General features: G+C 40.7%; 1 protein-coding gene across 5 annotated transcripts in view; it reads right to left on the bottom strand.

Annotated features, from left to right (window-relative positions):
- NLRC4 (NLR family CARD domain containing 4) overlaps positions 1-13,575 on the bottom strand; it is a 40,896-nt gene that overhangs the window by 25,854 nt on the left and 1,467 nt on the right. For 2 of the 5 annotated variants that reach the window (XM_042933291.1, XM_042933295.1), the window contains exon 1: positions 721-1,161. In XM_042933291.1, the coding sequence (XP_042789225.1) occupies positions 721-1,042 (322 nt within the window). In that variant the 5' untranslated portion in view covers positions 1,043-1,161. Of the gene's footprint in view, positions 1-720; positions 1,162-4,025; positions 4,150-5,333; positions 5,474-10,895; positions 11,037-13,575 lie in introns of those variants that run through there. The other 3 variants (XM_042933293.1, XM_042933292.1, XM_042933294.1) reach the window with 3 other exon arrangements.

Genomic DNA, 13,575 nt, shown 5'->3' with positions numbered 1-13,575 from the left:
CTGTTAGAGAAGAGGTAAGGTTAGAGGACCCAATTCTATGTTTCCCCAGAACTTAAGTTTTCAGGAGGATGAAGAGGGATTTATGTTGGGAATACTCCATTGGTGACTTTACTTTCCTTCTCCAGTTCTGAGCTGGCACAAAGGGTTCCAAATATTTACTCTTCCCCTTTTGTCTTCTGTTTCCTTCTTTCCACCACATGGTCTTTGCAGCAGTCAATTGGAAATAGGAGGAGTCTGTGTTTGGGTTAAGTTCGAAAGTGTGTGAGAATAGTGGGGTGGTGTGGGGTGGTGTGGGCCATGAGGGGTGGTTAGGGGTAACTTTCCCCAGATCAAGCCTTAACCTTGATTAAAATCTATCATAAAACAAAATACAAGTTATTATTTAATGATAATATTATTAAAAACGATTCTGCATTGGCCTAAGGAATGTGAAGAACCATGACTGCATTAACTTAAGTGCCTTCATTATCCAGTTTGATTTTGAAATGAGTCTTTACTAAATCATTAATCCCTGACCCTGGCATTACTTATTTGGCTTCACCAACAAGGGATATAATGGGAGTTTTTTCTGAGAGTGTCTGACTTTTTCCTTCGCAGAACCAAAACCCCCTACCCAGTGATGTAAAGAGGGAGGAGGGCAGAGGCTCTCTCATGGGGATTATGAATCTTCTTCATGGTTTATTCTGTTTGTAGAACAGATACAAGAAAACTGATACTTACTTTGTCCATTCAAGTCCTGAAACAGGGGATAGTTCCACTTTTCAAGGGATTTGAGAAAAAGGTTACAGGATTCCGAACCCTTCTTCAGAATCATGTGAATGATCCCTCTTGCAGCATCCTGCTCAACCTTCTCACAGCAAATGACACTTACTTCTTCGTAATTCAGAACATTCCACACAAATAGCTCATCCACAATTTGCTTTATAACAGTCATTCCCATCCTTTGAATGAGCACTTGACTATTCTCCTTTATGAAATTCACTGAGGAGATGGGGGAAGACACACACATCGATTTATTTATGTAAAATGTACATCTCAGCATCCTGTTGACAGAGCAGTAGGGTCATGCAGTTTTCCCCCTCTGGACCCACCTTGAACTATGGAAATGTCAAATGTTTGAATTCCAGGCCCTCAAGAAAAGCTCTGCAAAACCCTCCACCCTCAATCCCAGAGTTTTTATTGAGCAACATGGTGTTTCTTTGGTCATGAAGTAAGGGGAGCAGTCTTGTGCCCCAATATAAAAGGGTCTCTAGGGAGGTCATAGTGGTAAGACTGTGGGCTTTAGAATAATGAAACTGGCTTAGGATCTGCTAGTTGCTACCATCTGTGTAACCTCAGCAAGTTGCTAAATCTCTCTGAGCCTATTTCAGTGCTGTGCTGCTAAATATTGAACACACTTGGGACGCCTGGGGGGCTCAGTCGGTTAAGCATCTGACTTTGGCTCAGGTCATGACTTCGCGGTTTGTGGGTTCAGCCCCGTGTCGGGGGCTCTGTGCTGACAGTTCGGAGCCTGGAGCCTGCTTTGGATTCTGTGTCTCCCTCTCTCTCTGCCCCTCCCCCGCTGACACTCTGTCTCTCTCTCTCTCTCAAAAATAAATAAACATTAAAGAGTATATTTCTGGGGCGCCTGGGTGGCGCAGTCGGTTAAGCGTCCGACTTCAGCCAGGTCACGATCTCGCGGTCCGTGAGTTCAAGCCCCGCGTCAGGCTCCGGGCTGATGGCTCGGAGCCTGGAGCCTGTTTCCGATTCTGTGTCTCCCTCTCTCTCTGCCCCTCCCCCGTTCATGCTCTGTCTCTCTCTGTCCCAAAAATAAATAAAAAACGTTGAAAAAAAAATTTAAAAAAAAAAGTCTATTTCATATATATATATATATATATATATATATATATACACATATATATGTATATATGTAAACACCCTTTTTCTCTGGGGGTAAAGGCCCTAATTTGTAGCATGTCACCAATTTCCATGGTAGAAATATTTTTGCCATGGCTGATTTCAAGCTAATAACATGTCAGCTGGCTAAGAAAAATCATGAAAATTCAACAGTCAGGTCTCACTAAACAGTAAGAACCAGATCCACTCCAGCCCTGGTTGCTTACCTGTCACACTGGAGCTGGGAACACTATTGAACTTATGAAGTTATGAGAATTCCTGTATAATATCTCATACAAAAGAATAGCTCAATACGTTACTTACTGTTTTTAGCCAACGATTCTGCTGTCACCACTCAAAGGAGTAGCACATTTTACCTCCCATAGAATTTGGTCTTTTCTGTAGAGTATGTGTGCAAAACAGTCGTCTGTACCAGGGGTGAGCTCTGGCACCTCTCCAAGTTCCCGGAGAAGCTGTATCACTTCTGTTTCCAGCTCTCTGAGATCTAACTCTCAGATGCAGACCACACTGCACCTAAGCAGCCCTTCACAGCTTGGAGACATGTCTCCCTGGTTTTTCACTCTTGGGCACTGTCTGCACTAGTTTTCTTCCTGTATTAGGCTGCTCCTGCTTTTCAGATCTTAAGCTCATCTCATATAAATGATGTGCTCCTCCTGAAGACCCCAAGGCCTCTCTGGCCTGAAAGGCACCATCTGGCACTCATTCTGATCCCCAGGATTTCACGCAGCTTCCCTTTCTGTCCGTCTCAGTTTCTACCACTAACCTCAGTTGGAATGGTACCAGATGACAGTGCACATGACCTGTCAGCGAGTCTTACCTCTCCCCTCCAGGGTCTCATCTGTCCTCTTGGCTTCTGCAGCATCCCTACAGAGATGACCCTTGAGTCTGAGTCTAGCCAGGCTCTTCATTGGATAGCCAAAGAAATGTCACCTCAGAGAGGCCTAGAGACTATGAAAGGTCACAAGGCTAGCCTTTTTTAATTTCTATTTAATATTTATTTTTGAGAGAGGGAGAGAGAGAGAGAGACACACACACACAGAGTACAAGTGGGGGAGGGGCAGAGAGAGAGGGAGACAGACTCTGAAGCAGGCTCCAGGCTCTGAGCTGTCAACAAAGAGCCCAACATAGGGTTCGATTCCACAAACCGTGAGATCATGATGAGATCATAACCTGAAGTCGGACGCTTAACTGACTGAGCCACCCAGGCACCCAATGCTAGCCTGTTTGAGACTAACATTTCTTCAGCTATAAAATTAAGACATTGATACTTTCTCTGTTTGGAAGACTGATGAGAAAGATTTAATAAAATCACATAAGTCACATACATAAAAATGTTTTAAAATTTGAAAAGTGCACTGCTGTGTAACTGTAAGGTATTCTTATTGTTAACCGTGGTGTACCTCCCCCTGTCTGGACTACCATACTCCTCTCTTATCAAGTAATTAGGTGAAAACACTGCTGCTTATTCATTCATTCATTCATTCATTTATTCATTCATTCAGTATTCATTCTTATCAGATTCTATCTAGGCCAGTGCTAATACAGTACAATATTCTGAGATGATGGGCATGTCCTCAGTTTGCACTGTCCAGTAGAGTAACCACTAGCCACGGTGGCTCTTGAACACTTGAAATGTGGCTCGCCCAACTGTGCAACTGAATTTTAAATTTTACTTAATTTTTATTTATTTAAATCCATATTTAAGTAGATACATGTGGCTAGTGGTTACCACATTGGATAGCACAGGTCTCACTCCAGTCATCAAAGTGGAAAGCATTACATTTTGGTTGCCACTTGGATCCATACCATGTTTCTTCACAATGATCTTGACAGGTGTAGCTCTTTGCTGTCTGGCTGGGAGGATGCAGCTGAATAGGGAATGGCAGGGGACCAACATTTTAAAACATACACCTGGTTACTCTTTGTGCGTAAATCCTGTTCTATATGGGGTTGTGCCGGTTATCATGGGTTGCCATGTTTGTAACTGAATTCTCAAAACCACAGAATATTTATGGGGAATTCCACAAATAACTGTTGGGGAGAAGACACAGATTGATTTTCCATTCAATATCATCCCTATTTGGTGGCACGCTATACAACCAAGCAGATTTAATTTCTAGTATACTTACTTGTTCTGAAAAAAAGATTTTCACTTTTCTATATCTCAATAGATGATATTTCCAAATGCACAGGTCAAAGATGATTCTGATAGTGTTCCCTTCTTTTTGTACAACTGCTCCTAATTCTGTAAAACTAACAAAACAGAACCAAAAACTATCAGGCAGCAACCATTGTCACTTTTGTACTTATTTTTTTTCCACACCAAATAGGGACACACTGTATATACTGTTTGACATTCGTTTGTTTGTTTTTTTTAATTTACTATATGTTTTCAGACCTTTCTATATCAGTTAAGTTTTAAGCTAATTCATTTTATTTAGTTATGTTTGTTTGTTTTAGTTATCTCTACACCCAATGTGGGGCTTGAACTCACAACCCTGAATCAAGCGTCACATACTCTTCTTACTGAGCTAGCCAGGTGCCCCTTAAACTGCTTCATTTAAAAAATCAACCTCATTGGGGAGCCTGGGTGGCTCAGTTGGTTTGGCATCTGACTTTGTCCCAGGTCATGATCTCTTGGTTGACAAATTTGAGCCCCACATTGGGCTCTGACAGCTCAGAGCCCGGAGACTGCTTAGGGTTCTGCGTCTCTCCCTCTCTCTGCCCCTCCCCTGCTCGCACTCTGTCTCGCTCTCAAAAATAAATAAACATTAAAAAAAATTTTTTTAATAAAAAAAAATCAACCTTGTTGGGGCTCCTGGGTGACTCAGTTGGCTGAGTGTCCAACTCTTGATTTGGGCTCAGGTCATGATCCCAGGCTTAATTCTCTCTCTCTCTCCCTGTGCCTCTCTGCCCTGCTTTCACACACTCTCTCACAAAACAAAACAAAACAACAACAACAACACACAAACAAAGATATCAACCTCATTAAGGTATAATTATATACAAGACATACATATATATGGTATATTTGTATGCAGGTATTATACTATGTATTTGATGTATATATGTTTATTATGTATAATAAATGTTAATGATTATAATAATTATATATTATATAACACATTTGTATGTATATGTTATTATATTAAAATATAATTATATATGATACAAAAACTACAGACAATAAAATGCAAGGAGCTTTGACAAATGTACACACCCAAGTCAATAATACCCCAGTCTATATTTAGACTATTTCTATCACTGCAGAAAGTTTCCTTGTATAATCCATCCCTCCTATTCCTCACCAAAGCAACCACTGATCAATTTTTTTAACTATAAATTAGTTTCACCTGTTCTAGAGAGTCATATAAATGGAAAAATGTAGTATGTTCTCTTGTGTCAAGAGAACCACTTACCATCATGTTTTCACTTACCATCATGTTTTTGAGATTTGCCTTGTTTGCATTTATTGGTAGTTAAGTCCTTTTTTGATTGAGCAGTATTCCATTGTATAAACAGATCAGTTTATTTATCAATTTGATTGATTGGCATTTGATTTGTTTCCAGTTTGTGGCTATAATGAGTGAAACTGCTATGAACATTCATATATTACTATCTTTATGGACATATATTTTCATTTCTCTTGGATAAATACGTAGAAGTAGAATTTCTGAGTCATATGGTAAAGTGTATGTTAATTTTTTTAATGTTTATTTTTTGAGAGAGAGAAAGAGTGCGTGAGAGAGTGGTGAGAGGGGCAGGGAGAGGGAGACAGAGGATCTGAAGCAGGCTCTGGTATGATAGCAGAGAGCCTGATATGCGGCTCAAATTCACAAACCCTAAGATCATGACCTGAGCCAAAGTCCGGTGTTTAACTGAGCTACCCACGTGCCCCAAGTGTATGTTAATTTTGTAGAAGGTGCCAAACCATTTTTCAAAGTGGTTATTACCATTTTACATGCCTACCACCATGTAAAATTAACAGCTCCAACTGTTCCAAATTCTCACCAACACTTGGCATTATCTATCTTTTTTATTTTAGTGGTATCTCATTATGTATTTTTAATTTTCATTTAATGATGTTGAACATCTTTTCATGTACTTTATCATTCTTTCATAAATCTTTTGTGAAGTGTACAGATCTTTTGCCCATTTTACAAATTAAGTTGTCTTCTAATTACTGACTTTCAAGAGTTCTTCATAGATTCTGGATATAAATTGTTTGTTGGTTATATGTACTGTGAGTGTTTTCTCCTAATCTGTGGTTGCTTTGATTGTATCCAGGAATTAATTTATAGAGATAATGGAGTGACCAAATGGAGAGATCAATACCAATAAAATAAGTTTTATTACTTACAACTCCCAGTAGAAGGAGGGGACGCCACATCACACAGGGCTGCCCGAGCAGCACCGGAATTGATCAGGAGAAAAGGAGAAAGCTTAGCCCACAGCCTGCATTATAGTTTTCACAGGAAGAAATGGGTAAGGCAGGGCAGGCAAGTTTGAACAAGTTTAGGATTGGACAGTTTGAATAATTTTGGCAAACTCTGGGATATAATGGTGTCTCTGGAGTGATTTAAGGCAAGGGAATAATGGCTTGGTGCCTGTTAGTAAAGTTGGTGGTTGGGGATGTCTTTGGATTGGTTGTTTTGCATAAGAAAGGCACACACACAGACAAGTGTTTCGCTATTCCTAGGAATTAGTTAGCCCTGGTAGGCACAGGCTCTCCCAGCTAGCAAAACCCCCAAGCAAGCCAAGCATCATAAAATATAAAATATTAAAAACATGGTTAATACAAAGGTTTTATTAATACAACGGCCTTATATCTTTTGGAAAACAAAACATTTTCCTTTTTATAAATTCTACCTTGTTTTTTTTTTTTTTGTTTTTTTTGGGGGGTTTGTTTGTTTTTTGAGAGAGAGTGGGACTGAGAGAGAGAGAGAAAGAGAGAGAGAGAGAGAGCTAGAGTGAGCATGTGCACGCACTCCTGAGCTCGCACGCAGCAAAGGGGCAGAGGGAGAGGGAGAAAGAGAATACCAAGCAGCCTCCACACCCAGCCCAGTGTGGAGCTGGACAAGGGGCTCAATTGCACAACCATGAGATCATGACCTGAGCTGAAATCAAGAGTCGGATGCTTAACAGACTGAGTGACCCAGGAGCCCCTGAATTCCACCTTATTAATTTTTTCTTCTTTGGTTCATGCTATTTGTGTCCTATCTACAAAATCATTGTTATCCCAAGCCACAAAGATTTTCACCTAAGTTTTCTTGTAGAGGTTTTATAATTTTAGCTTTTACATTTAGGTCATTGATCCATTTGGGGATAGTTTTTGTTTATGAAGATGATGAGTTGAAGTTTGTTTTTTTCCCCATAGAGATGTCCAATTTTTCCAGCATGATTGGTTGAAAAAAATATCCTTTACCCATTGAATTTGTGAATCTGCTTCTGGATTCTGCTTCTGTTCCATTGATTTATATGTCTGTTCTTATGCCATTATCACACTGTCTTGATTATTGCATCCTTATAATAAGTCTTGAAATCAGGTAGTGTAAACTCTTCAATTTTTTTTTTTAAGAACTGTTTGCATTTCCATATAAATTTAAAGTTTTACTGATTTCTCTTGGGGCGCCTGAGTGGCTCAGTCGGTTAAGTGTCTGACTTCAGCTCAGGTAATGATCTCAAGGTTCATGAGTTTGAGACCCGCATTGGGCTCTGTGCTGACAGCTCTGAGCCTGGAGCCTGTTTCGGATTCTGTGTCTCTTTCTCTCTCTGCCCCTACCCTGCTCACACTGTTTCTCTGTGTCTCTCAAAAATAAATAGATGTTAAAAAAATTATTGATTTCTATTTTTTTAATGTTTTATTTATTTTGAGAGAGAGAGAGAGTGTGTGAGCAAGGGAGAGGCAGAGAGAGAGAGTCCCAAGAAGGCCCCATGCTCAGCACGGAGCCTGATGCAGGGCTCAACCTCACAAACCATGAGATCATGACCTGAACCGAAAGCAAGAGTTGGACGCTTAACTAAGACACCCAGGCACCCTTATTGCTTTCTCTTTTTAAAGGAAGCCTTTTTGACTTCTGTTTTATGGTCTGGCGTATAAAGAAGTCATTACTCCATCTGCATACCAAGTAAAAAGTAACTGCCTAAACTGAAAATCAACACTTCTTTTTAGATCTGTCAGAGAATTGGGGCAAACAGGTGCCCCCCAGGCTGGAGAGAAAGACAGGAAGATACAGAAAGTCCTACTTCCTGGAGTAGAAACCCAGAAGGAGTAGAAACTGATAATCAGAAACCTCTCAGGAACCAGTATCAGAAAAGAACTGGACCCCAGCACATTTATATGTAGAGCTGGAGGATCTGAGGCTTTCAGAGATGAGAGAAACAAGAAAAGTTGTCAAAACGAGAAAGAGTATCTTCGTGAGCAGTTTTTCAAATCGGCCAACTCATTAGCAGGTCATGATAGTAACTTAAGTGGGTTACAATTAGTATATATATTTTTAGTTTTTTAATTTTTTTAAGTTTATTTCTGTTTTTATTTTAAGTAATGTCTACACCCAATGAGGGATTCGAATACACAACCCCAAGATTAAGAGTCGCATGCTCCTCTGATTGAGCCAGGCAGGTGCCTTAGGATATATATTTTTAATGAAATAGAATTAAAACTATCAGAACACATGAACGTTTTATTTCAATTATTTATGTACCCTGGCACTGGGTAGTGATAGAATATGTATTTCTTTAAAAAAAAAATTTTTTTTTAATGTTTATTTTTGACAGAGAGAGAGACAGAGCATGAGCAGGGGAGGGGCAGAGAGAGAGGGAGACACAGAATCCAAACCAGGCTCCAGGCTCTGAGCTGTCAGCACAGATCCCGACATGGGGCTCAAACTCACAGACCACGAGATCATGACCTGAGCTGAAGAAGGACGCTCAACCGACTGAGCCACCCAGGCGCCCTTAGAAGATGTATTTCTTATTGCGAGTGGCAGTCAATGCAGTTTTGAAGGTCATTGTTCTAGAGCAACCCCTGTGGAGGGATATTTAATTCTGCCTGGAAGAGATTACTTTTGAGTTGTTTGGAAGGAAACCAAAGTTCACCAGGCAGTAAAGGCAGAAGGGTATTTCTAGGCAGAGGGGCAGCATAGAGAAGGAGCCATGGGGGGTTACAGCCTGGAAGCAAGGATGAGGATAGCACGTGAGTGTGAGCAAGGGCCTATTTTGGTGTCAGGACTGAGTGCAAATTCCAGCTCTACCACCGTTAAACTGGGAGGCCTTAGTACACAGAAAAGACTCAGTAAACAGGAGCTACTATAGTTTCTTCCCTCCCTTTCTACCCCCACAAAAAAGGTATGGGTCTTGGAGGTATCAGACCTCCACTGACTGAGTCAGAGTTCACTGAGAACAGACAAGAGGAAGAAGATAGAGGAAGGAGCCAAGAAGATCCTTATATTCACATGTAAACACAATAAGCTAGTCCCTGAGTTGGCCATCAGTCACTTTGTCTGCTAAAATAATGAATTAAAATTGCTATGTGGATCATCAGGCAGGCATCTCAGCTGATTCTGAAGTTGCCAAAAATTCATATTCAGTTTAGATACTAGAAAATATTATTCTTAGTATTAGTGTTATAGCTGAATTATGTTCCCCAAAATCCATATGTTGAAGCCCTAACCCCCAGTACTCACTCTATGACTATTTGGAAATAAGGCCTGTAAAGAGGTAATTAAGTTAAATGAGAGTGGGCCCTAATCTAATCTGACTGGGGTCCTATAAGAAGGTAAGATTTGTACACGCAAAGAGAGACCCCAGGGATTCTTGCCCAGTGGAGACCATGTGAGGACACAGTGAAAAGGCAGCCGTCTGAAAACCAAGGTTTCAGGTGACACCTGGGTGGCTCAGTTGGTTAAGCATCTGACTTTGGCTCAGGTTATGATCTTGCGGTCTGTGGGTTCGAGCCCTGCGAGGAGCTCCGAGCTGACAGCTCAGAGCCTGGGGCCTGCTTTGGATTCTGTGTCTCCCTTTCTCTCTCTGCCCCTCTCCCACTCATGCTCTGTCTCTCTCTCAAAAATAAATATTAAAGAAATTTTTTTTTTGAAAACAAAGGTTTCAGGGGAAACCAAAACTTCTGACACTTTGATCTTGAACTGTAGCCTCAAGAACTGTGAGAAAAATGCTTTCTGTTTCTGTGGTATTCTGTGATGGTGGCCTGAGCAGACTATAAAACAGCGGAGAAGTTTGCCCAACTCTTAAGAGAGTGACAGGAGACGTGGTTCTATCTTTTTTTTTTTTTTTAAGTTTATTAATTTAAAGAGAGAGAGAGAATTCCAAGCAGCCTGATGCAGGGCTCAATCCCATGAACAGTGAGATCATGACCTGAGCCAAAATCAAGAGTAGGTTACTTAACCAACTGAGCCAACCAGGCACCCTGAAGCAGTCATTTAAACTCTCTGCCAGTTTCCACCTCTCTAAACTAGGGTTGTAAGGATTAACTGAGAGAAAGTATGTAGAGACCCTGTCAGTACTGTCAATAATAGATGTCCTGTGAACAGCAGTTTCCTTCACTTCTCTCTCCAGATATCAGCTTTCTTGTCAGGAATTCAGAGGCTGAAGGGACTACGTAGCTCCCCCACCCCCAGGCCTTTTCAGTTCTGACCTATGACTCTAACAACACTTTTAGGAAAAAGAGTAGGTTTCCTTTCTATAAGTCCAACAAGTATTTTTCAAAGTCCTTTCCTTCACTTTGTCTCATAGAAAAACACACCTCTCTGACTTAATGTGCATTTAGCATCAATTCCAAGTAATCTCATGACACCCCAGCAGACCAGGCTAACACCCCTAAAAGTTTCCCAGCAGTCAAATCCAGCCAGCCATGCAAAAGCACATTCTTCAGTGGTAAGCCTTTTATATCCCCACACCCAAGCTTTAATTGAATGTAAACCCACAGTTTAGTATTTGATTCTGAAACCCACCTAAAGCCCCCTTCTCTCTCCCCATGTTACCTGGCTGAGCAATCCAGTTGCCCTCTTCTTGGTGGATCAAAAGAGGCTTTCAAAATAACGTTTCTTCTTATTAGCTTCCTGTTTCACGTAAAGTGTTGTGTGGGTTGGATGTCTCCCTGCCCCTGTGGTAGGGGATTGTAAGAGAAGGGCCAACATAAGTTCCCTTTTTTTTTTTCCAAAGTGTAGTAAGAATGGTTTGGATACCAAAACTACCAGTTCAGAAAGGGAAGATGAGAGGAAGTAGAAGTAGCAAGGGAAAGAAGCTGACCGTGAACCTTAAAGGCACAATAGCTAGAAATTCGCATCAGGAAAGGAATTACTCATGAGACACTATACTCATTATTCACAACACAGCAGTCTTACTTCTGTTGGTTTATTTATTCTATAGCTAAAATGAAGCAAAGTGTTTTTGAACATTTAATTTCTAATTTTTATGATTAAATGAGTGAGAGAGAAATTAAATGAGCCAGTCGGGTTGGCTAAAGCATATTGCTATTGCAGTCACGGCCACCCGTGCCATGGATCCCAGCAGACTTCTAGCACATGTATATTCTCGGTCATCAGGGTCCTGGGCAACATTAGCACAGAGCAAATGGATGCATGGGACATTCTCCTGAATGTGAAGAGCCATAGGTTCCACTGACACACACACGTTCAAACCTTGTGATCACAGACTCCAGGAAGCCAGTTGACATTCAGCTCTGGAAATGGAGAAATCTCCCGGAAGTTCTCTTGAAAATGACACTCTTGTGTAATCTTTCCTCTATCTTTGCACAAACTACCATGAACTTTTTATGTTCCTTAACTGCCTAGTTCAAAAAGAGCACTCTGACGTTCACCTGACAGAGGGGGATATCTAAGTTGTCCCCTAAATCATTTTCTGCATATCGGGTTTTCTATGGGAGTAACAGCAGTCTTTTCCAGCTTGTGAGCTGGGTTTCTCTGATGTGAGATCAAGGGCTGTGCTACTGGCTGGGTTTTAAATTTTTTGTGTGTGTTTATTTATTTTTGAGAGAGAGAGAGAGGGAGAGAGTGCAGGCTAGGGGCAGAGAAAGGGGAACAGAGGATCTGAAGCAGGCTCTATGCTGACAGCAGAGACTTGGGTGCAGAACTTGAACTCAAGAACCGCGAGATCATGACCTGAGCCAAAGTCAGATGCTTAACCAACTGAGCCACCCAGGCACCCCCTAAATTTTAATGTAAATGTATGTTCATGGAGAAAGAACTATATAAATAGTCTGGGGAGAGGTAGGATTATGGTAATTAAAATTTTTCTTCTTTGCTTGCTTATCTGTATATTCTAATTTTCTGTAATAAACTCATATTGCTTTTTAATAACAAATTATATAATACAGGATAAAAAGGGGAAACGTAGAAATGTGAACATAGTGGGCTACCCAAATGTATCAGGTCTTAACCCCTGGAGATCGTAAATGTTGTATTTTTGTAGATATGGATCTTGAGATGGGGACCTAGTCCTGGATTATCTGGATGAGTTCTAAATGTGATCACAAATGTCCTTATAAAGGAGAAGCAGGGGAACCTGGGTGGCTCAGTCGGTTAAGTCCCCGATTTTAGCTAGGGTCATGATCTCACGGTTTGTGAGTTCATGCCCCATGTTGGGCTGTGTGCTGACAGCTCAGAGCCTGGAGCCTGCTTGGGATTCTGTGTCTCCCTTTCTCTCTGCCCCTCAGTGGAGAGTGTCTCCATTCTCTCTCTGTTTGTCTCAAAAATAAATGAACATTAAAAAAATTTTTTAAAAACTGCCAAACAGTTGTCCTTATGTGTTAGAGTTCCAGTTGGTCCACAACCTCTCCAATGCTTAGTATTATCAGTCCTGTTAAATGTAGCTTTTCTAATGAGTCTGCAGTGGTATCTCATTGTGGTGATAATTTCCATTTCCATTGTGACTAATGATGTTGGGCGCCCTTAATGTGCTTATTGGCCAAATGAATATCTTCTTTCATGAAATATATCTGTGAATTTTTCTTCCATGTTTTAATGACAATGATTTATAAAAATTATCTAAGTATTCTAAAGACAAATCATTTGTCAGATATATGGATAGTGAATATTTCCTCCCAGTCTGTGGTTTGTCTTTTCATTCATTGACTTAATGTCGTCAGCAGTTTTTAAATTTTGTGAAGTTCAAGTCACCATTTCTTTTATGATTTGTGCTTTTCATATCACATTAAAGACCTTTGTTAACACTAGTAGCAAAGATTCCATCTGCAGTCTTAATTATCCTTTGCCATGTAACATAACATAGTCAGAGGTTCTGGGTATTAGGATTGGACATCTTTGGGGGTCATTATTCTGCCTACCACATATGTCCATCATCAGAATGAGGAACTGCTCTTCTGTTGCAATTGTGGAGTGGTTTTTTTTCCTTCCTTGTAGACATTTTTATTTATTTATTTTTTAATTTTTTTAACATTTATTTATTTTTGAGAGACAGAGAATGAGCAGGGGAGGAATAGAGAGAGAGGGAGACACAGAATCTGAAGCAGGCTCCAGACTCTGAGCTGTCAGCACAGAGCCCGACCCGGGGCTTGAACCTGTAAACCACGAGATCATGACCTGACCGAAAGTTGGAGGCTCAACCTACTGAGTGCAATGGCTACTGCTTCATTTGTACCTTACAAATCTTGTGCAAACTCTTCTTTTGAGAAACTCTAGC

Source organism: Panthera leo, chromosome A3 (assembly GCF_018350215.1).
Source record: "Panthera leo isolate Ple1 chromosome A3, P.leo_Ple1_pat1.1, whole genome shotgun sequence".
NCBI lineage: Eukaryota > Metazoa > Chordata > Mammalia > Carnivora > Felidae > Panthera > Panthera leo.
The sequence above is the reverse complement of the archived record's forward strand: the minus strand, read 5'-3'. Positions and strand labels throughout refer to the sequence as shown.